This window comes from Chlamydotis macqueenii, chromosome 12 (assembly GCF_036417535.1).
Source record: "Chlamydotis macqueenii isolate bChlMac1 chromosome 12, bChlMac1.mat, whole genome shotgun sequence".
NCBI classification, from domain to species: domain Eukaryota; kingdom Metazoa; phylum Chordata; class Aves; order Otidiformes; family Otididae; genus Chlamydotis; species Chlamydotis macqueenii.
In genome coordinates, this window is record NC_141567.1 from 1,082,985 (window position 1) to 1,103,694 (window position 20,710).

A 20,710-nucleotide genomic window follows, 5' to 3' on the forward strand; every position below is an offset into this window, starting at 1 on the left:
AGGAGGCCGCTGGGAAGAAGGATGGTCCTTGGGCACATCCACAATGCCTGGGGAATTTTCCTCTGCAGTTTGCCCTGCAGTGCCCCTCGCCCCGCTTCGGAGGCCGTGCCGAGCCGTGCTGACGAGGGGTCCTGGAGCATCCCCACCCGCGGGAACCCCCCGCGTGCCTGGGGCTCGTGCAGCACCAGCACCAGCCCTGTTTGGCACAAAATTCCCAGCCCAGCCTCCCCGAGCGGCCTGCCCGGCGCTGAGCCACCGCGCTCCCGGCAACTCCCTACCCTGAGCTGTCAGCTCTGTCTTCTGCAGGGATTTTCTCTTTTTTTTCTATTTTTTTTTCCCCCTGCAGAAGTGCTGATGGACAAGTTGAGTAACTGTATCTGCTTGTTACAGGACATCTTGAGGCTGATTGCGGAGGTCAGGACTCAACTGGAAAGACCGCAGCGGGTTGCTGACTGGCATCCACGGTCCAGATAAGATAAAAACAACTGATGACAGCAGGGAAGTGAAACAGTCATCTCAGCACTTGGATTAGTGCCCGGCGAGGAAGAAGGGAAAAAAAAACCTGAGGAGGGCCGGTAAGGAGGGGAAGGGGGTGGAATATGTATTAGAATAGAAACTCTGGAAAAAGCTATCAGGAGGCAGCAGATTTGGCGTTAAATATTTATGAATTAGCCGCACTTGTCGCGTTCTCTCTCTGAGGCGCGAGTTTCCAGGACGGGCGAGCGTGTGGCTGCGAACGCGCCGCCATGCCGCGGCAAACAGCGTCGTGGTGGGAAGGGCCAAGGCGTGGAGGGGCGGCGGGAGCGGGAGGCAAGGTGACCGGCTCCGGCGGGCCTGGCGGTGCCGAGGCTCGCCGCGACGCAGGATAAGTGCGGATGAAGAGGAGGAAGGGTAAATGAGGTGCCATAAAAGTGACTGTTATTATTCAGAAGATTCTGCTGAAGAGCACTGGAGTAATTAAATCATAACTGCTTCGCACTCAGCTGAAGTGACATTGTAAGTGGCTGAAGGTCTGTGGCAAGGAGAGGAAGGGGGATCTCGGCTGTTCTGCCGTGCTCCGGGTTCGCCTCTGTTCTGCTGCGGATGTGTGCCGCGCAGGAACGCCGGCCCTCGGTGAAGGTGGAAAGTCCCCCCTGAGCTGATAAAGCTCATTTTCACTGTGGTGCCCGGACTGAGCATCCCATGAGGGCTGCGGCAAGCTGCGGGCTGCTGCGGGACGGGGAGCGGCTTCGCCTCCCGGGGTGAGAGGTGGACCCGCGCGGCCCAGCTTGGCCGCTCCTCCCTGGAGATGAGGACCTGTGGGTTGGCTGACCTGCTGAGAAGGAGCCATCCCCGGCCACGAAACAAAGAGAGTGCAAATCCCGTAAGTGTTTCGTTACACAGAGGTGTTTATGAACGTTTTAAGGGGCTTGTGTGATCTGACAGCAGGGAGGAGACACAGAGCCGAGGTCTGGAAGCGTGAGCCTTCCCGGCATGCTGCACCGCGGTCGACTTTCCTTTTGCCAGCCAAGCTGGGGCGATAAACTGTATTTTCAGCTTTAGGTAGCGTGCTCCTAATTTTGGTGGAGTTTCCTTTTTTCCTCTTTCAAAGTCACTCTGTGTTTCACATTCTGGGAGCGTCTGGGCTGGAAAGCAAGGGACCAAACCGCAGCCGCATCCCACTGCGATGCGCGTGGCACTGCTCATGTCCCATTGCGTCCCAGGTGAACGCTTCCTGATGGGAAAGGAGACGAGCAGGGCCCGTTGCTGGCTGCTTGGCTTTACTCTGCTCCAGTTCCAGCTGAGGGCTGTGGTTCAGCACCAAGAGCCAGGCAGGTGTGCTGGGAAAAATGCTGGGAACGATGGAAAAGAGCATCCCTTCAGGGGCACTTCCGAGGATAACCCCGCGCTCTCGGTGCCATGTGCTCGCGGGAAATGCCAGCCTCCAGCGCTTCGAGGAGCAGAGAAGCCAGTGACGTTTCCACCAGGCCTATTTATTTTTATTTTTTAAATAGCTGTAAAATGAGTCACCTGGCACGGAGCAGAACGCAGCCCACCAGCAAGGAGAGCGCCGAGGAGCTGCCAGGGAATCTGCTGCCAGTAAACCGCTCGTGGCTTCAGACGGTCTCTTGTTTTGGGGCTCGCCGGAGCCAGCTGGGAGGCGAGCCCGCGGCCCGTGCCAGCACTGGCCCCTTCGCTGGGACGCGCCGCGGCCGCGCTCGCCACTGGCAGCCCCTGTTTTGTCTGATCACACGGGGCTGACGGGGAGAGCGCGAAAGCCCGCGGCTCCCCCGGCCCCGGCTCTCTGGGGAGAGCACGGCCAGGAGACACCGGGGAACTCGAGCTCCTACAACAAGAAACACCATTTTTTTCCTTCTTGCAGAAAAAAAACATCCCTAAATGAGAATCATCTGTGGGTTCTTCCCATCCTGCCGCATAACCCAAAAACTCCATCCCGTTCCCTTGCTCCGGGAACGGCGGGGGCCGTGGCCAGCTGGACGCCCCTCCGTCCGGAGCAGCCGGCCCCCCAGCTCCCGCAGCCTTGGCAGGGGTCGAAGAGCCGGAGGAGAGAGAAAAGGGCTCTGGTGATGCGAACAATAAAACGTCTCCACATTCCACTGAAGTTTCTTGAGCAACTGGCATTTGCCCATAAATGTACTTAAGCAGAAAATCACCAGAAAAGTGCTATAATCTGACAGATTTTTCACAGGCTTAAATATTCATGAATTAAAAGAATTGGCAGAATTTTCTACATTATTAGCTTTCATCATGGCTACAGGAGCAGTTGGTGCACTGGCTGCTCTTCAAAAACTATTAATCTAGTCTGTCATCACAGCAGCCATTTTTTAATTAGCTACTTTACTGAACGATCTGGTGCAGCGCTGAGGCTGGAACATTTAAATAGTATTAAAGTTTTAAAGGTGCCCCTTTCCATTTTTTGATCTAAGTTCTGAAACGCGGCAACAGGGAAACAAAGGCGGCAGCGGGCTGCTTCATCTCAATGGTTAACTTCTTATTTTATTTTGGGAAAAATCAAGTCTTGGGAAATAGAGCCGCTTCTACCGGGAGGAGAAATTGCGAGGAATAAATTGTTCTTTAAGCCAAAGTTCACAGCGTTCCTGGCCGATGAAATCAAAGCGAGGTGTTTGTCGCCGAAGCACGGCGTGCGTATTGCAGAGGTGGCGATGGGACAGGGCACCGCGTGCCTCTCGCTGGAGTTTGGGTTTCGGGCAAGCTCCCGGCTTCGCACCCGCCGGGACATCTCCTGGGCAGGGGGAGCGCAGGGGCCGTGGTGCCACCTGGGCCCGTACCGCGACATTAACTGGAGCTTTTTTCTTCTGCAGGAGTTGTGAAGCATTTTGCCATGTGTAACCCAGACCTCTGGCAGGTCGGAAGGAGCTTCTTCCCAAAAAGCCAGGGCCCTGCGGTGGGCACACGCGGGCTGCTCCCACATCCGCCCGTGCTGCCGTGGAAGCGCATCTTCGGCCGCGGCTGCGACGCGTGCACAGGCTGTGAGCCCGGTGCTGCAGCAACGCCGTCAGCATGAAATGTCGCTGCTGCCCGCGGTCTGCCGTGGCCTTGGCTGGTGGGTGTGCTGGATTTAGGACTGGCCTTTTATTTCAGATTCACCAGCCAGCGCTGGCTGCGGCCGGCTCCTGGGAAAAGCAAGCTCCAAGGACAGGGATGCCCACCGAAACGCCCAGCCGGCAGCACCTCCTGCCCCGTGAGGGGCTGCAGCTCTGGGGTTTGGAAGATGGGACGAGCCCCTCTGTCCCCGGCCCCGGGTGATCCCAGGGCTGTGTGAAGCCTGAGCTCTGCTCTGACAGAACTTTATCCACCACGCCCTCGGCTCTGCCCGTTTTGAGCCCTGCTTTGCTCCCCACGCCGTAGATGCTGCTCTCCTGGCTTGTTATTTGTGTGTGAAAACACAGCGAAATTACGTCTTTATGGTGGTTTTAAATGTGCCTTGTTTTCTTTTTTTTTTTTTTTTTTTGGCATCAGCGGCTATGTCTCCGCTCTCAGCTGCTCGTTATTGCCAGCGCTTTAATTTGTGCGTTGCGGTGCCAGTGTCCTGCTGACTGGGGAAGGGAATTGCTGGGTGGTTTAGAGTTTTTTTTCCCTATTGTCGCGTAAAGCAAGGAGAGCAAAGAACTTGGCAGCTAAAATGCCAATGCTGCAGCTAAAACCTTTCAGGAAGCTGTTCTTTGTAAGGCCCTCCACCACGGGAAGGCATTTTGAAGGAGGTTTTTCTGTGGCTTGACGTGACATCGTGCTTACCGTCTGGACGGACCAGGGCGGGCGCCAGCGGGTGGGTGTTAACGTCGGGTGCTGCGGAATCAATGCGCAAATCGCCGCCCGCTTTCGCTCCGTTCACAGCTCCGGCTGAAAAACTGCGTGATCCCGTTTAGCCTGCAGAGAGCTGGGGTTTGGGGCTTTTGGCGATGTGGAATAGGGAAAGCCTGGAACTCAGCGGGCTCGGGTGGGTTTTAATGCTGTCTGGGAGACAGTTTTCCAGAGTGTGAGCATGTGTGAATTGTTTTGGAGGTGAACGTGCACCCTTTGATCCCCCGTGAGGCTCAAGCTCTTCATGGACACCCTGATTCTCAGGGAAAAAAAAGGAGGAAAAATCCCACTCTATAACTTCAAGGGAGGAAGAATGGGGAAACATTCCCAGAAAATCTTTTATTTACAGTGAGTGACTTTTCTTGGCGTTTCCTCGGTTTGTTTTGGTTTGTGGTTTTGTTTTTTTCCCATAATGAATAAGTTTTCTACCTGTTGCTGTCTAATGGGATGGAAAAGTCGATCCTCGCGGGATCCATGAGGGCTGAGGGGGCTGGGGACCAGGGTGCTGCCCCGCACCGGGAGCCACGGGGTGTAGCTCCCGCATCTCCAGCGCCGTTGGCCAACGCTCGAGGTGGCCCCACAGCCACCGCTGTTTCTGCTCTGGGGCTGCGCGGCGGTGCCCTCCCGGAGATGCTCGTGCTCTGGGACGCGCGTCGGTGGGTGCGGGATGGACGTGGGGACGGACACGGGGATGTCCAAACATCCAGGCTCCGGCTGTGGTGTCTCGCTCAGCCTTCGGCAGTCACAGAAGCTCCCTCGCTCCTCAGCAGCCCCGCGAGAATCCCTGCTCATCCCGCAGAGCGCTGGGAGCCGGGAGGGAGGCGGGGAAGGGCAGGAGTCGCTGTGTCAAAGCCAGTCACTCTTACTGTGGTTAATAATTATGGTTTTTTTTTTCTAACTCTGCTTCATCATTTTTAATATGTTGTCACTTAAATGAAGCACACACCCTTCTTGGCAATTATTTGTAATTGTTCCCTGTGAGTTCTTGAACAAAACACTCTTTATTAGCGCTCAAAGCTTCCGAAAGCGTTGCAGATCTGAGTGCGATCCTTTATTCAGCAGGCTGCACCACATGCTAGCCCATTAATTAGATTCGCTAGATAGGATAATTTATTAGAAGAATATACTCAATGTGTTCTTTAAAATGTGGGGTTGGCCCGTGCTCTCTGTTGTGTAATACACGGCCCTGCTGTTTGCTGTTTACGCTTTGGGGTAAAAATGAGCCCCTACATTTAGATTCCAACGAACATCTGAAGGAAATGATGGGGTTTGCGGCAGATTTACCCCTCTGCAATGTTATCGTCCCGCCGAGGGGCCCTGCGTGGCGCGAAGGAGCTGGGAGGGAGGAGAACGCTGCTGAAGCAGGTGAAAGCGATGGGGAACGGCGGGCGCGTGGGCCGGGCTGGGCTGGGATCCAGAGGAAAAGCTTCGGCCCGGATTGGAGATGGGAGGGCGGCTCTGCAGTCGGGCTGTGATTCACACCGCGCTGTGTCCGCGCTCCAGAGCCCCATGGTACGCGGTCCTGGGTGAGACCGCGGGGCCTGAGAGGAACTTGTCTATTAAAAAAAGGAAAAAAAAATCGGCTTTATTTTTCCGTGTTTGAACAATGAAGCCATATGTGTTTCTTCTCATTAAAGCCAATTTTTTTTTTTAGGGAACTGCACCGCAGAAACAAGCATGGAAGCCGACATAATTAAAGGCTTCTTTTTCCCCAGCCGTGGTCCTCGGGCCTTTGAAGAGCTCGGGGGTCCCTGAGGAACGCTCTGAACTCGGCAATATTTTGATAGCTGCAATAACATAATCAAAAGATGCTTTCATGAAGAGAGCACCTTGTGTGAATCGAGGCCGCCCCCTCTCCCCCCGCCGCTCACCGATTTAATGGGGTCCAGAGCTCGAGCGCAGATGGGTGGGTGCGTTTTCTGCCTGTGCTTCTCCTCGCGCGGTGCTGAAGTGGGGTTTTTGGAAAGAGCCGGCGCGTTTCCCTGCGTTCCTGCTCAGGACGGAGGCTGGGGGCGATGGGGAGAGCGGGGTGCTGCCCACCCCAACCCGCTCGGGCTCTGCTGCCCCTCAAATTATTGCGCACAGCAGCTCTCCTCTGCTGGAGAGCCCGCCAGGTTGTTGTTCATCCTGAAATCCTCATTAAAGCACTTTAATTTCTCCCTGTCGCTGGCTAACCGGCTCGTCTGTTTGCATGAATCCGTCTCTGTGCCCAAGCCATTGGAATCCTGGTTTTGTTCCCGTGTTGTTTCTACAAGCTGCAGCCCCATGCGTGTCCGCTCCACCTGGGTTTTGGCAGCGAGGGCTGTTTGGAACGAGGAAATTGGGGCATTTCTTTAACTGTTAAGCTGGAATCATTAGGCTTTAATCAGGCCAAATTAGGATTTTGGATCCCACCGCCTCCCATCAGTGTCTAATTGTATGAACTCAGTCGCTCCCAAAGCAAAACTGTCCCGGGGCTCTGTCCTGCCCGGGCGGAGAACAGCGGGCACGGTGCCACCGGCGTCCCCCGCGCTGGGACCCTGCGGCTGCGGCGACAGTGATGCTTTCCATCCTTCTCGCTGCTACGAGACCCCTCCGACGGGGGTTCACGGGGCTGATCCGAGGGGAGCGGCAGTGCCGGGGCTGGCGTGGGACGGCTGGCCCTGTAGCTGCATCCCAACCACCCCGTTACCCTCCCTCCCACCCGGGACTGGGTTTGTCTTTCCCTCCCCTCTGCCCCATCTCCGCTCGTCGCCAGCCTCCTCAGGTGCCTCTGCGGCAGCCCTGGCACGCGGGGCAGCGGGGAGCGGTGACGCATGGTGGCATCTGTGCCGCTCGTCTCCGCTCTGCCTAGTGCATCACCCCTTGTCTCCCATCAAAGCAGCTATTCACTGCGTAATGTGAATGAATTCTCATTAAAGCCTGCTAAATTACGCCGAGACAAAGCAAGGCGCCAGCGCGCAGGCTGCTTTGCCAATTCTTCACGGTGTGCTTAATTTGCCACACAGCCCTTGCTTTCCGGGTTTAGGAGGGTACTGCCCAGCCCCTGGCCGGCACGGGGCGGGACGGCAGCACCCTCCTGCCCACAGCACCCCGAGCTGCACCCCGGGGCTCAGCTGGGCCCGAAGCTGCCTTAGCTGGGAGTGGGAACCCCAAAACCTCCCCTTGGCCCACTCTGGCTCCCCTGTTGCTGTGGGCAGGACCGCGACCGGCTGAGACCCGCGGTGAGCTGTCACGGTTCTGTGCACTGCCACACCGACCGGCGCTGTGGCATCCAGGGTAAAAGTGAGCCGCGCGGTTCTGGTGCGATAAAAGAGCAGAATTCACATTGCTGCTGTAATTTCACAGAATTTACCCTTTTTTTCTTTTTATAACGCGTGTGTTTCCCCACGCTCTCCGAATTCCCCGTAGCTCAGCTGACTGCGCTGACTTTCCTCCCACTCCCACGTTCACGCCAAGACAACGCGAGCGAGAGGAGGACAGGTGGGTTTTGCCCCGATGACAGCTCCCCAGCACAGCTTATACAGCTTGGGGAACAAAATACGGCATTTCTTACAGCTCCTAAGCACTTCCCCCAGACACCTGGATCCCAGTTTCTCTGTAGTAATGGCTTTTCCCAACCCGCAGAGGTGATGCCTTGGAGACAACTCCTGCAGCTCGGTCCTAGACCTGTGGCGGCCGGCGGCTTTCTGACAGCGGTGAAGGTGGTGAAGCTTCTTGTTCGGATCAAATCTGGGGCCGGGGCCGGTGAGGTGGGAGCGGGGCTGGGGCAGGGGCTGGGCGCCAGCGGCATCGCCGGTGGCTGCTGTTGCGGTGCGCGCTTGGAAGGCCTGGCGCAGCCGTGGCTCCGGCAGGAGACCTGTGCAGGGGAAACCTGTTTGATGGGCAAAGTGAGATTTCAGAGCGCGTTCAGGGTTTTTCAGGGAACGGATGGCTGCAGTCAGCACGAACAAGCCCACTTTGGTTGGTGCCGATGTGCGCTGCGCCGGGCTCTGCCGGCCGCTGCCTCGGGGGTGCCGGAGCCCTCGATGGCTCCCGTGGCTCGAGGCTTTGCTGTGGGTCTGTCTCATACTTGAAGCTGTGACTTTGTGTGATGGTTTTCTCCCCCAGTGAGGTTTGGGATGGGTACCCAAAGCAAATGCAGTGCCAGCAGCAGGTCATCCCCGCCCAGCGTCCCCGCATCGTGAGGCTGCGCGGCTGAAGGGGCCCAAACTGAGTCTGCCCAACGCGGTGGGGGACAGCCACCCCCTTGGTTCCCAGCCCGACTCACCACCCAGCCATTGTGGATTCTCACGGATCACTTGACACCGGGCCGCGGCACGGTACCGCCGGGTTTGCATCATAACCTCCTGTGACAAAACCCTCAGCCTTTCTCCGGATTGTTTCGCCTGTTATCATTTTTCCCACAATGCGCTTGCATGATCCTCTCTCAGACTTAACCACATGGCAACCACATCACATAATGCAACTTCTGTGCTGAGATTATTCGTATTTTTTTTTCCCCTATTGTTGCTTTGCCAAGTTTTTCTTCTAATTCTGAGAAGCTGAATTTAAAAGAGCAGTGTCTCCGGTGCAAGGACACGCTGAGGAGGCAGCGTGAGCAAATCAACTCGACAAGTGTGTTCACAGGAGTCAGACTGGGGGGGAGCTGTGAAAAAGCAAAACAAAAGCCCCTCCAAATGTCTATTTTTATTTTATTTCGTTTTCTGGAATGCCTCGTCACATGAAATAACAATGCGTCCTGGCGGAGAGACTGCAGACAGGCTCCCGCGAAAGGGCAGCTGAGGGAACGCTGCGTTTGTGAGTCGATTTTATACGCGATCTATCACAAATGCCAGTTTCCAGCAAAACGGGATAAACAACCCAAAAAAGGGCTGCGCTGTCTGGGATGGGTGTTTGCAGTCGTGCTGCTGGAAGGGAGCGAAGCCTGTGTCCCCTGTCCCGTGCCAACGCAGGGACGGTGTGCGGCAGAGGGGCTGGGGCACAGGCACTCACTGGGGTACCACGCCAGCTCTGGGTCCCGCTTCCCGGGGGGAACGCGTGCTGCTCGGAGCTGGTCCAGGGAAAGGGAGAGCGAGCGGGGTCTGGGGAATGTGACAGACGAGGGAAGGTGGAAAGTAGTGAGGGTGTTTAGTCAGGAAAAGCGAAGATGGCAGGAGGGGGATGCCTTTTCAGGCCCTTCGGCTGCACGGGACTTGCGGTACAGAGGAAGAGGCTGATGCGGTTCCCGGGACGCCAGAAGCTGCGGCAGCCGAGCCCTGGCCTTGGCGCTGCAAAACCACCACCGCCCGAGCCCCATGGGCCCAAGAAGCACTGGGATGCAGGGAAGTGCACCAAAATCCCAGCGTTTCCCATCTGTGACAGCCACCGAGGCACCGCCGGCGTCTTGACATCGTTTCTGGTGTAAGTATGCACAAAGGGCAAAAAATAGCGAGCATTTCAGCCCTGCCTCCACTGTACTTCAATATTTTACCTAAAATTAGTACTTTCTAATTAATTTCCCTGGGAGCAGGCAGCTGACGTGCTGGTGTTACACAGCAGTGCCTTTGATGGGCAGGCACGCGGGATGCGGCTGGGGGCCCTTTGGCGTGAGGGGCGGCAGCCCCAGGGTGGAGGGGACGGCCGGCGTTTTCTGGAAAGGACATTTTAATCTGAGGTTTTGCTTAGATTTGAGTTTTAATGATTGTGAGCATGCATAGCTGTTGCTGAACGTCCCGGCCTAGGCGTCCTCCAAGGAGCTGCCGCCATCGAAGATGTGCCGGGTGTGCACTGGCATCCGGGATGGAGAGGGACCCCTGGTCCTGAAACACCTTCCGGCTCCAAGAGGCCTTTTGTTCCTGTTGCTTTTGCTTTACAGCTGCTGGCGGCTGGCTTTGTTTAGGGCCAAGAATTTCCACTTCGCATCTTTTTCCCTACAAAACCACCCTACCTTCATTTTTCCTTGATTTCTGCGTCTTTTAATTCTTGAGTCATCAGCCATACTGGCCAGTTTAGCATAAGAAATGAAATTAATTCTCATGCTCAGGCTCCGAATGTAAATTCGTTTATTAATAATTTAAATAGATTTATTTATGCAGTTTGATATTTTTCAGGTTCAGGGAAGCAATTCATTTTTCTCGTGTTGGTGATCAACAGACACCATCATTAAGCTCTCCCCCCCTCCCATCATCTTCTCCCATCTTAGCCTGCAGAACAGATAAAAGATGGGAGCCTGCTGCTCTCGGCGGGCTCCCGGGGAAGCTTTCCATGAGCTGATGGAGGTGAATAATTAATTTGACTCTATCTTCTATCCGCTTCGGACATTTCCTCCTCAGAAAAGGGATGGGTGTTCCTTCCAGAACCTCTGCCAGATGTGCCGAGCCTCCAAGGAGCGCGGCAGCATCTACAAAACGCCACGGCGGGGCTGGGGATGATCACGCGGTAAATGTCGGTGTGTTAACGGCAGCCGCAACGTCGTACTCCTACCCAGGCCGGGATGAATGGCAGAGCCGGCTCCGTGGGATGCGGTGGGATATTTTAAGCGAGAGCCACGTGTAATGACTTAGAATTAGATGTCCCCGAAACAAAACCCCTCCATCTGAGAGCCCACAAGCCCAAGCCCACCTGGTTTTCATCTGTATAATGGGTCCACCCAGCCCTCGGGGTAGGGACACCACAAAACCCTGGGAATGTTTGAAATGTAGATCCGTTTCCTTGTGGTTTGGACCCCTCTGAGATGAATTGGATTTTCTATCAATCTGGAATTGCTTTTCTTCTGTGAGACCGAGTCCCTCTGCCGAGCCCTCCAGACACGTGTGTCTTGCCTGTCTGCACACCACGTTACAAATCTGAAACGGTATTTCAAAGACTCAACACATTTTTCTTTCCCAAAACTGCTCTGAGTGTTGAGCAAACCTGATCGCATTGACGTGTGGCCTCAGAGTCAGAAGAAACCCTTGGCTGGGGCTGTGCGCGGCGCTGGAGGTTTCCCTTTCATCCCAGGCTCGTCAGAGGCGACGCGAGCTCTGCCGTCCCACGACATCGGCGAAACGCCGGCTCGGCCGCCTCCCCTGCCATCCCCCTTCTGCGAAGCTGTAGCATTTCTCTTTTATCTCGCTCCTGCGAGCTTCAAAGGTGCCACGGAGCCCGGTTCTGCCTTCCTGCAGACGGGGATCAACCAGCTCCTGCTTCCCATACTCGTCCTGCAGAACTGGAAATGAATTATTTGGGTTTCAGCAGCGATTCCTGGATGGATGTCAAACCAGGCTGCTCAGAGGGTTTTTAGCATCCTGGCTCGAAGGGCGACGCCACCGTCTTCGGCTTTTGATTGCAAAAGCCCACGCAAATCAGAGCCCTCTTCCCTGTTTGTCCACATGGCCTGTTCATGCAGGCAGTGAAGTTTGCAAGAGCCGTTCTGTCGGAAAACTCCCGAAAATCTCCCCACCCCAGCCCTGGTGCGCTCCAGCACGGGCGTGCGAGCAAGGCTCCTCGAGGGAGCCGGGGTGAGGGATGGCCGCTGCTGAAGGAGCTGGCATGCCCCGTGTCCTGGCCACGGTCGTGCCGCGAGGGTGGAAGGTCCCTCCGGTACACCCCGGTCACCGTCACCCGTGTTCCTCGTCAGCAAACCTCCCCGAGCATCTCTGCGGGCTCCGTTTGCTCTTGGCATAATTGCAATGATGTTTGATGATTAATTGCCCGGCTGCAGGATCTCAGAGAACGGACCGAATCAGTGGAAAGCGTGGTAATTCGCAGGGGGAGACGCTTTTAACGGCGATTTTGTGGCAGATAACGCTCCTCGTAAAGGGTTCCATGTGATGCTGGGGCTGTCAAACACCCTGGTTACGCAGCTCGCGGTCCCGGCTCTGGGCTGCGTCTCGGGCACCTCCGTGTTCACCCGCGGCGTTCGGTCTTGCCCGGATCCTTTCGGAGCGCGGGTAGGGTGGGGCCGGCCGGAAAAAGCCACGCATGGAGGGGACTGCCCAGAGCCCCAGCCAGGGCCTCCGTGGGTTGGGTTGCACTTTTTTCAAGGAAAAATTCTTTTTCGAGGATTTTTTTATAAGGCAAATGATTCTCATGGGAAGCAGATGCTCGCAGTATATTTCTCCAGTTTGTTCTGGTTTTGTGTGGAAAAAGAAGGACGCTGCTGTGCTGGTTTGAACCATCCCAAGCTCACGCTGGAATATTTTCATGCGAGAAAACAAAAGTTGTCTTTAAAAGGGTGCGAGTTGTTTCTGGAGACGCACCAACAAAGGCTGATCATGTTTTCAGTGATACTCCTTATTTTAAAGCGTGCATTTGGAGGAGGAGCAAGGCAGGCTGCGGGTCCCCGCAGGAGAGGGGTGAGCAGAGCCCGCGAGGCCGCGGGGGCCTGGGACCCCCGAGCGGAGGGGCTCCCCCTCTCCGCGCAGTGTTTTGGGAAGCGCCTTTCCTCCTCTGTGGGTTTTTCTTCCTCACAGGTGGAGAAATGGAGAAGTGCCAGGCCGGCTTTCTGGGAAAGCGGCGGAAGGACATTGATTTGTGATCAAAAGGGAAAAGGCGAAGCAGAATAAAAAGAATACTTAAGGCTTGAAAACAGGGAAATCTCGTTTCTTCCTGTGTAGGTGTTACCTGGGAATCTTTCATGTTAGGCTTAAATGGAATTACGAATGAGGGGAAAACCACCCTGGGACTGGCGAGCTCCTTGTAGCCCGCTATTAAAATTAATCCAGGCATTGATCTGTAGCGTTCATTAATAGCCGCCGCCACAAACAGCCCCGGCCCTCGCCGGAGCGTCCCGGCTGCCGCAGGTGCTGCGCGGTGTCGTCACCTCGACGCCCGGTGAGTTTCTAATTGGTCCGAGCCGTTACTGTCCCAGCCCCGCGGTACCAATTAGCCATCGTCCTCCCTGACCCGGGCGTTCTGCGGCGGGCGCGGGGGGGGCCACAGACTTGAAATGAAAAACCGAGAGCAAAGACCTAAATCTTTTTGGCTGCCTGATTAATAATCCTGTCAGGCCTATCACAGGCACTAAACAGCAATGCTGGTTGCAGCTGAATTTTTTATACTTCCTATTAATCTTTAATGATAGCTTGGTCACCTAGTCTCTTTTATCTTGTCAGATAAATGTATGGTTAACAGGATAATGAGATTTCTGAGGCTCCGCTGCAGCTCTCAGGCGAGCGGCGCGCGGGGTGACCCCTGCCCCTGCCGGGGCGCGGAGCGGAGGTGACGGTAATTGCTGGCTGTGCTGCGAATGTATTGGGAGCTGATGGATGGTTTAAACTTTGATTTGGGGTCAGGAGGTCCCTCGGCTCTGGAAGGCAACTGTGGTTTTATTACTTGCAGGATCTGATGGGGATGTAATTAGATTTAGCTATTGCTTTATTAATAAGTAATTGTTCCTGCTATTGCTTTGCGTTAGCAAATATATTCCGCTGATAATTTAGGGCGTTGGTACGGCTTTATTTATTAATAAATGGGAATGTATATTTTCGCCTGTAGCAAAGACTAGCGCACAACTCTGTCTGGCCGCTTCTCGCAGAGTGAAGGATTCGTTCTTTATTAATTAAATAATTAACCTGATTCTGGGAACTCAGCTCCGCCACGGAAAGCGTGTGCTGGCTGCGACGCCAGCAATTGTGAGGCCATTGGCTGCATCCAAGGCAGCGCCCAGGGACAGGGACCTCGAGGGGGGCTGAGAGCCCCACGCCCGAGCTTAAGACCCCCCCGCCACCCGGCCACCAGCCCTGGGGAGAGGCCCTGGGGCTGAGGGCAGAGAGGTTTTTGGGGAAGGCCAACGCGAGTATCACTGCAAGCATCCGAGTTTGCCAGTGGAGTTGGCACTGGGCCATCAGAGCCCTCTGGACCCCCCGCTTCCCCCAGTGCGTTCTGAGGGTGCTCTCCCACCGCCCAACCCCTCCCCATCCCCGGGCACCCACAGTGTGGGCGAGCGGCTGCTGGGAGCCCCTCGGTTTGCAGCCCATCAATGGGAAACGCCTTGGCCTGGGTGCCTTTTCCTACCCCTTTGCTTATCCTTTCATTTTCCAGAAGCCGCTGGGATACGGAGGTGTCTGTGGCAGCACCAGCAAGGTGCTGAGCGCCAAGCCCAGCCCCATTCCCAGCACGGGCATGCGGGAGCCGAGCGGTCCCGGCATGCCGCCGGAGCAGGGCACCCGTATTTCGGTAGCAGGGTGGCTTTTTTGTGGCTTTGCCGCCCAAAGGAAGCTCCCTGCATTAATTATGTTAGCATGTAGAAAGCTCTGGCCTGTCATATACTTTTTTTTTCTTTTTTTTTTTTAGCTCTGTTTTTCATAAAGTGGTCCTAAAACGACACGGAAAGCAGCTGCTTAAGCAATTGTGCCAATTAATGGGTCTCTGAAATTAAAACGCCTACACAGTCTAGATGAGATTTCTCCAGGAGGGAATTCAGCAATTGTCTTCATGATAATCAGGCTTGACTTGTCTTAGCACACATTAATAAAAAAGCAAATGCATTCAAAGAGATGCCCTTTAGTAGAGAATATCCACAATATAGTAATGAGTCTCCAAAAAAAGAGAGGGGGGAGAGGAGGGGTGCTGAGCTGGCTCAGCCTTTCCTTGGGGGAGAGAGACTTGGAATTCATGTCATGGACTCGCTGGATTCTCGCGCTGCGGCCGCTGCGTGTGAATCCCCGCTTTGTGCAGAAGCAGAGCAGCGGCGTGGGGCAGATGGAAGGGTCCCAACCCAAACTGGGGCTGTGGGGGCTCCCCAGCCCCTGAGGGACCGTGAGGGACGGGGATGGGAGCTCAGCCAGGGGCTGCAGGGAGCATCGCGGAGGCCAAACTCGTTATGTCACCCCCTGTAACGATGCTGTCCAGCACCCACTGTGGCCCTGGCCTCTCCCTTGCTGACTGGCGGCCGGAGGAGCTTGCGGCTCAAGCCACAGAAACCTCACGGCGGGGTACGTTACGACGGCGAAGAGATCTGTGGTTGCAGAACAAGAGCTCTCCTCTCCGTTTGGCTCCTCTTGACTTTTTTTCAGCTGAGGATGGGAGAAAAGATATCCTTGGGCTCACGCCCCCCAGCTCGCCTGGAGGCTGGACGGGTCGGGTCCCTTCTCGGCTCTGCATCCCTTTGGATGCTAACGTGCTCCCAAGAGAGGTCAAGGCGCACAGCTGCGCCCTCGTGCCGGGGGCTGGGTTCGTGGCGGGTGGTTTTGCTGTTATCATTAATGTCAGGCGGGAGAAGGGAAAGGGTGCACGTAGCACGACATGTTCATTTTCCAAGTCAATGGCAAGGATAAACTCCGTCATTGCGGCAGCGTTTCCGGGGCTGTCCCAGGAGCGTGTGCGTGATGGCTGGGACAGTCCCGGGCTTTTTGCAGCAGGAGCGAGAGCATGCCTGCAGGAGGCCAGGGCGGGTGGGTTTTGGGGGCTTTCTTCCACTTCAGCCCTTTGCCATCGCGCTTGGGGCAGGGCGGTGGGCAGAGCAGGGACCCAGCAGTGGGGATGCGCAGCCCCGTCTCGCGATGCCCAAAGGGATGTGAGGTGAGGCTGCTTCAGCGCTCAACCACGGGCCTGGCCCAGAGGAGGGACCTGATCTTGCACCAGAATGTGATGAACTCCCCGCATCCCTCTCCAGCACATCGCTGCGCTATTTTTGGAAGCAAGGGCCTGTGTTAGCATTAAGTGGCTGCCTCGTTTTTGTCCAGCGTAGACGAGATTGAGGAGCATGAGTTAAACCCCCCGGCTCTGTCCTGCCGTGCTGAATCGCGTTGTTTGGTCTCAGCATCACCCGAACTCTGGGCATCCAGGCAGGGACGCACGGCATCCTCACGGGGCGTCCCGTGTGCGTGCGGTGCGCACGTGTGTGCGCGTGCAGATGCGTGCGCGCTGCGGCTCAAGGAGCACGCGCAGTTATCTCTGCGTTAGGCACCTCGTTTCCTTCCCCTCTTAATTAACGGCTCCGCTGGTGGAGCTCTGTTTGTGTTCGTTTGGCGGCTGCACCCTTCTGACAGTTTGTCTGGAAAAGTCTTCTTTTTTTTTTTTTCTCTCCCCTCCTTGTTATTTTCATTTCAAAAATTTAAGAGGCTTTAAAAACAAAAGTATTTAGAGCAAAGACGATCTTTCTCTATGCAAAATTGATGAAAGAAAAAGACTTGCAGCTCTGAAATCCACCACTGCTCCTTATATATGGAAGCGAAGCCTTGAGTTCAAACTGGTTAGAGGGCACTGGCAGGAGCTGGCGCTGGGGTGCCCTTGGCCGTACCTGGCCATCCCGTCCCTGCCGTCCCCCCGGGACCATCCCAAGCCGCTGCTGCTGCCCCCACCCTCAGCCCCGCTCTCCCTGGGGTCCAGTCCCGCGCCCCTCAGGTGCCGCTGGCTCAGCACAGGGGGACAGCGGATCCTGCAAAACACTCATTTCTTATTTTTGTTAGTCCTCGAGAGTGTTTTAGATTTTCTGATCCATCCCGGTTTGAGCAAATATTTTGATTGCAGCTAAGTGAGAACATAACAAATGCTGTTTAGACAAAAGCAACACATTCACCACCAGTTTTAGACAATTTGTCCTAATATTGTTTTGAATCATGCATTTATTCCCCCATAAAGATTTGATTACTTCGCTTGTTTCATTAATCTTTATTTGTTTAATCATCTGCTAAATCTGTTTAATCACTGGTTTAAGTGGAAAGATTACGCGCAGATATTTAACGCCTGGCACAGAGCCGCCCTGACATCCAACCCGGCGCGCTCACATCGCTTTTTCTTGCCCCGGGTCCCTGTTTTGTGCCGCATCCCATCCACCTGGGATTTTCCCCAGTTGTCCGCCATTTCCCCGCCTTTTGCCAGCGGTGGGTGGCAAAACCAAAGAGGAAAACCAAATCCCAGCCGAATCCGCGTTGCAACGGAAAGCTCCGGTGCTGGACATGGGTCGCCCGGGTGCGGCAGGAGCCCCCGTCCCGGACCATCCGTGTTTCCGCCGTCAGATTTTGTGGCGTGAAGTCGATTCCCCCGGGAAGCAGAGATGCAGCTGGGTGCCAGCATCATTTTTACGATGTCAGGGGAATTCAGAGACCTTCAGCTTTGGGGGTAGAAACGGGGAATCGCGGCTGCGGCAGCACCTGCGGGTTAAATGCGCCCTTAATCCCAAAGAGAGGAATGTGTCTGCAGGCAACTTAGCAAGGGCGCTCGATGCAGTAGTTTAATAATTATTTTCTTTTTTCCCCGGCTTATCCCTGCTCTCAACGGTTCGCCAGCCCTGCTCTGCTGACGCCGGCCGCCCATCCCGCTCCTCTCCGCCTCCGGCCAAGAAAAAGGATTAATATTTCATGCGGCGGCCGTGTTTTCGCTCGCGGTGGCTGTGTAGGAAACATGCAATATTTCACCAGCCCTCATGTTTGTCTGCTCCTGTAATCAGCGGCCTCAATCACAGGCGTGATATTTTATGAATTAATAATACAAAAAAAAAAAGATCATGGACGGTCTGGCGGGACGTGGGGAGAAACGCAGGCGGCAGAATTTTAATGAGCAGGGTGGGGGATTTCAGCCCCGACAGCTTTGCTGGGGGGGATTTTTTTGTTTTTTTTTCCTTTTTCTCCCCTTTTTTTTCCCCACGTGGGGGTGCGCGGTCCGGCCACCCAGCGGGCAGGGCTGCGCCCGCGCCGGCGCTAATTGCACCGACCATCCGGCAATTTGTGGCGCGGCCCGGCCGCTGGCGGATCCTTTATGGCAGATCTTGTACTCATTACTGAATAATTCATCGCTGCATTAATGTCTTCAGATCCCACTGCGCTCCCGCTCTCTCCTCCTCTCGCTGCCGCGCTCTGCCCACTTGGGAAAACTTTATTATGCCTTGCTCTGACGACGGAGTATACAGATAAAAGATAATTGCTTGGCTTGACTCCCCCATTGATATGAAAATAAGATTTAAATTATTCACTTCAGTTTAAAGGTTAGTTGAAGGTTATTACAGGGGATAAAAAAATCACTCTTCATAACATTTCTGTTGGAGATGAGACAGGTTTGAAAGGCCTAATTTGCACGGCAGGCCAAGGCGGCTTGTTGTGAATAAACTGAGAGACCCTCAAGAGATTTTAATCGCCAGGAAGTCAATTATTTATAAGCAAATTACGCTTAGCTGCTCGGATATATACAACACGGTTAGGCATGAATAGGGACAAGATGGAACCTCTATAACTTAATATACCTCCCATCGCACAATAGCCAAATCTCTGCCCGGCGCTTTCCTGCCGCTAATCCCGGCTGGAATTTAATGAGCGGCTGAATTTCGGAGCGGGGGGGCCGGATCCCGGCACCCTCGGACTCCTGTTTATTTTATTCTTCCCCTTCGGTCTCTCGGCTTCCAGCCTCCGTCTCCAGCTCCCTTTTGTGTCGCCGCCTTGTAAATGGAATTAAAGGATTGTAAATTTTCCTGCCAAGCAATAGGTCTTGAAAGCGGGACGTCACTTTGCCGAGCGATCGGCTTTATCCGAGCTTTCACTTAATGCTCTTTTATGTAGGGAACTATTTCAGCGTCTGGTGCGGGGAGAGTGGCAAATCTCCTGTACCCAGTTAATAATTAATGCCGCGGCGGCTTCTGGAAGCAGGGCCGTATTTCAGCAGCGGGCTCGCCCTGACCGCAGCGCGCTCGATTAATCATCTGCAGTCAGTGCTATGCAAATAAATAGCTATGGAAAACCAAAATCGCTGCCCACTGTGCGCCGGCATCCCGAGCCTCTGCATATGTAACGCGGCCGCATAAATCACCGTTTCGGTGTGGCTGTGTACGTGTAAAGTATCCGTGTAATAGAGAGATTATGTATTCAGGCTTCAAACGTAGGTGCATTAAAAAGACATCTACATCTTCCAGTTGGATGCCTGCATTAACACAGGGAAATGCAAATGCTTTTGCTGGGGCTCGCGGTGCAGACGCCAAGCGTCGCCGCTCGGTCACACTCGTGGCAAATCCCAATTCCGGTACCTGTTGTCATGAGGAGTGGGGCAGCTGAAGCGTCCGACTGAACGAGGAGCCTTTGGGGAATTTCCGTACGGAAACCCCTCCGTGCGGCGCAGCAGCTCCGGTCGCGGGGGTCCCGTGGTCCTGTGTCGCTCCAGGTCCTGGGTCTGCGCCCCGCTCGAGGCGCGGGACCTCAGTGTGCTCCAAGGAGCGTTGTCAAAAAAATAAAATCCTTCTAGCTAGGAAGAGATCAACTCTAAAAGTAATTGAAGCCGCTACAACACGGACATGGTGTTCCCTGTGTCCCTGTTGGAGATCACCGCTTGGATGGGGGGGTTCAACGGCTTTTGGAAAAGGATGAAATGAGACCCAAAGGCAAAACTGCGTCGGGAAGGCGAGGCCGGCTCTGCGCCCTGCGGCAGCTTCGCCTTCTGTGCCGCACAAACTTCGCTTTGGGATGCGGGAGTTTTTTATCACAGGTTTTTAACGTAACGACACCATAAAATATCTGCCGGTCTGCAGATTGTGTTAGCTGTGTTACTGCTTGACTAGGACGTTCTGCCTGTTTGTTTGTTCATTTTTTAAATACCACTGGTTTTCCATGAAATTGCCAAGTTTTGGCAATGGGAAAGGGGGTAGGCGACAAACCAAGCAGTCCTCACTGGATGTAGAAGACGTTTTGCTTTTATAAACCCGATTTCTCACACACGTCCTCGGGTGCTGATTCCTGTCGGTACAGACGTCTGCGCGTTGCGTGTTAAGAGCACGGACCCAGCGTTCTCCAGCGGCAGATCTGAGGTGGGAGAAGCGTGGAAACGCGCAATCCCCCTCCCCAAAGCCCTCCTCCTTTAGCGAGGGTGCCTGATGGGGACACGGCCCCGGGCAGCACCGACCCCTTGTCCCTGCGGAGAAGCTGCTCTGCTGATCCAGTGTCTTCCTCCCCAGCGCGCTCGGAAAACTCGGAAAGCCGGCGCTCCTCACGCCGCTGTATTTTGTTTGAAACGAGATGTAAGCAGAGCCCATGTGTGCCTGCGGTTTCCTCTGTAGCAGAAGAAAGGAGCGAGCGAAAAGTGTGTTTGCAACCAGAGTAGAAAACGTGTCTGCAGCCGCGGCCGGCCCTTGATGTGCAGCTTTGCTCCGTGCCGGGCCGGGGGCTGGAGCGAACCTGCCTCTGCGGGAACGCGGGCACTGAGCTATTTCTGTATGCACAGCGGGGCCGTGTTCCAGTTAAACCCTTTTACCTTTTATTTAAAATTCACACAGCCTTGACAGGTAATCCCAGGGGCTGGATCCTTAGGGCAGCCAAAACTCACGTGTGGCAAACGATGCCTCGTAAATCCCCTGGCTAAAGCAATGGCCTTTATCCTGCCTCCCTTCTCATAATTATGAAAATATTCATATATATATATATAAATCTATTCATAATCATTTTGGGGAGATCTCTGCTCCCCAGGCTCTGCCTTGCGTTTAGCGTTCAGCCCCCGCATCCCACATGGAGACCATGGCAAACCGGGA

General features: G+C 54.9%; 1 protein-coding gene across 9 annotated transcripts in view; it reads left to right on the top strand.

Annotated features, from left to right (window-relative positions):
- Positions 1-20,710, top strand: part of LOC147599196 (uncharacterized) — a 60,117-nt gene that overhangs the window by 29,674 nt on the left and 9,733 nt on the right. For 5 of the 9 annotated variants that reach the window (XR_015259921.1, XR_015259922.1, XR_015259923.1 and 2 more), the window contains exons 1-2: positions 9,419-9,705; positions 10,617-10,722. The exons of 1 other annotated variant lie outside the window; for it this stretch is intronic. Coding sequence is in view for 2 of the 8 variants with exons in the window: in XM_086757478.1 (XP_086613604.1) it covers positions 9,452-9,705; positions 10,617-10,722 (360 nt within the window). In the remaining 6 variants the exon portion in view is untranslated. Of the gene's footprint in view, positions 1-390; positions 6,487-9,418; positions 9,706-10,616; positions 10,723-20,710 lie in introns of those variants that run through there. 3 more of the 9 variants (XR_015259926.1, XR_015259925.1, XR_015259924.1) reach the window with 3 other exon arrangements.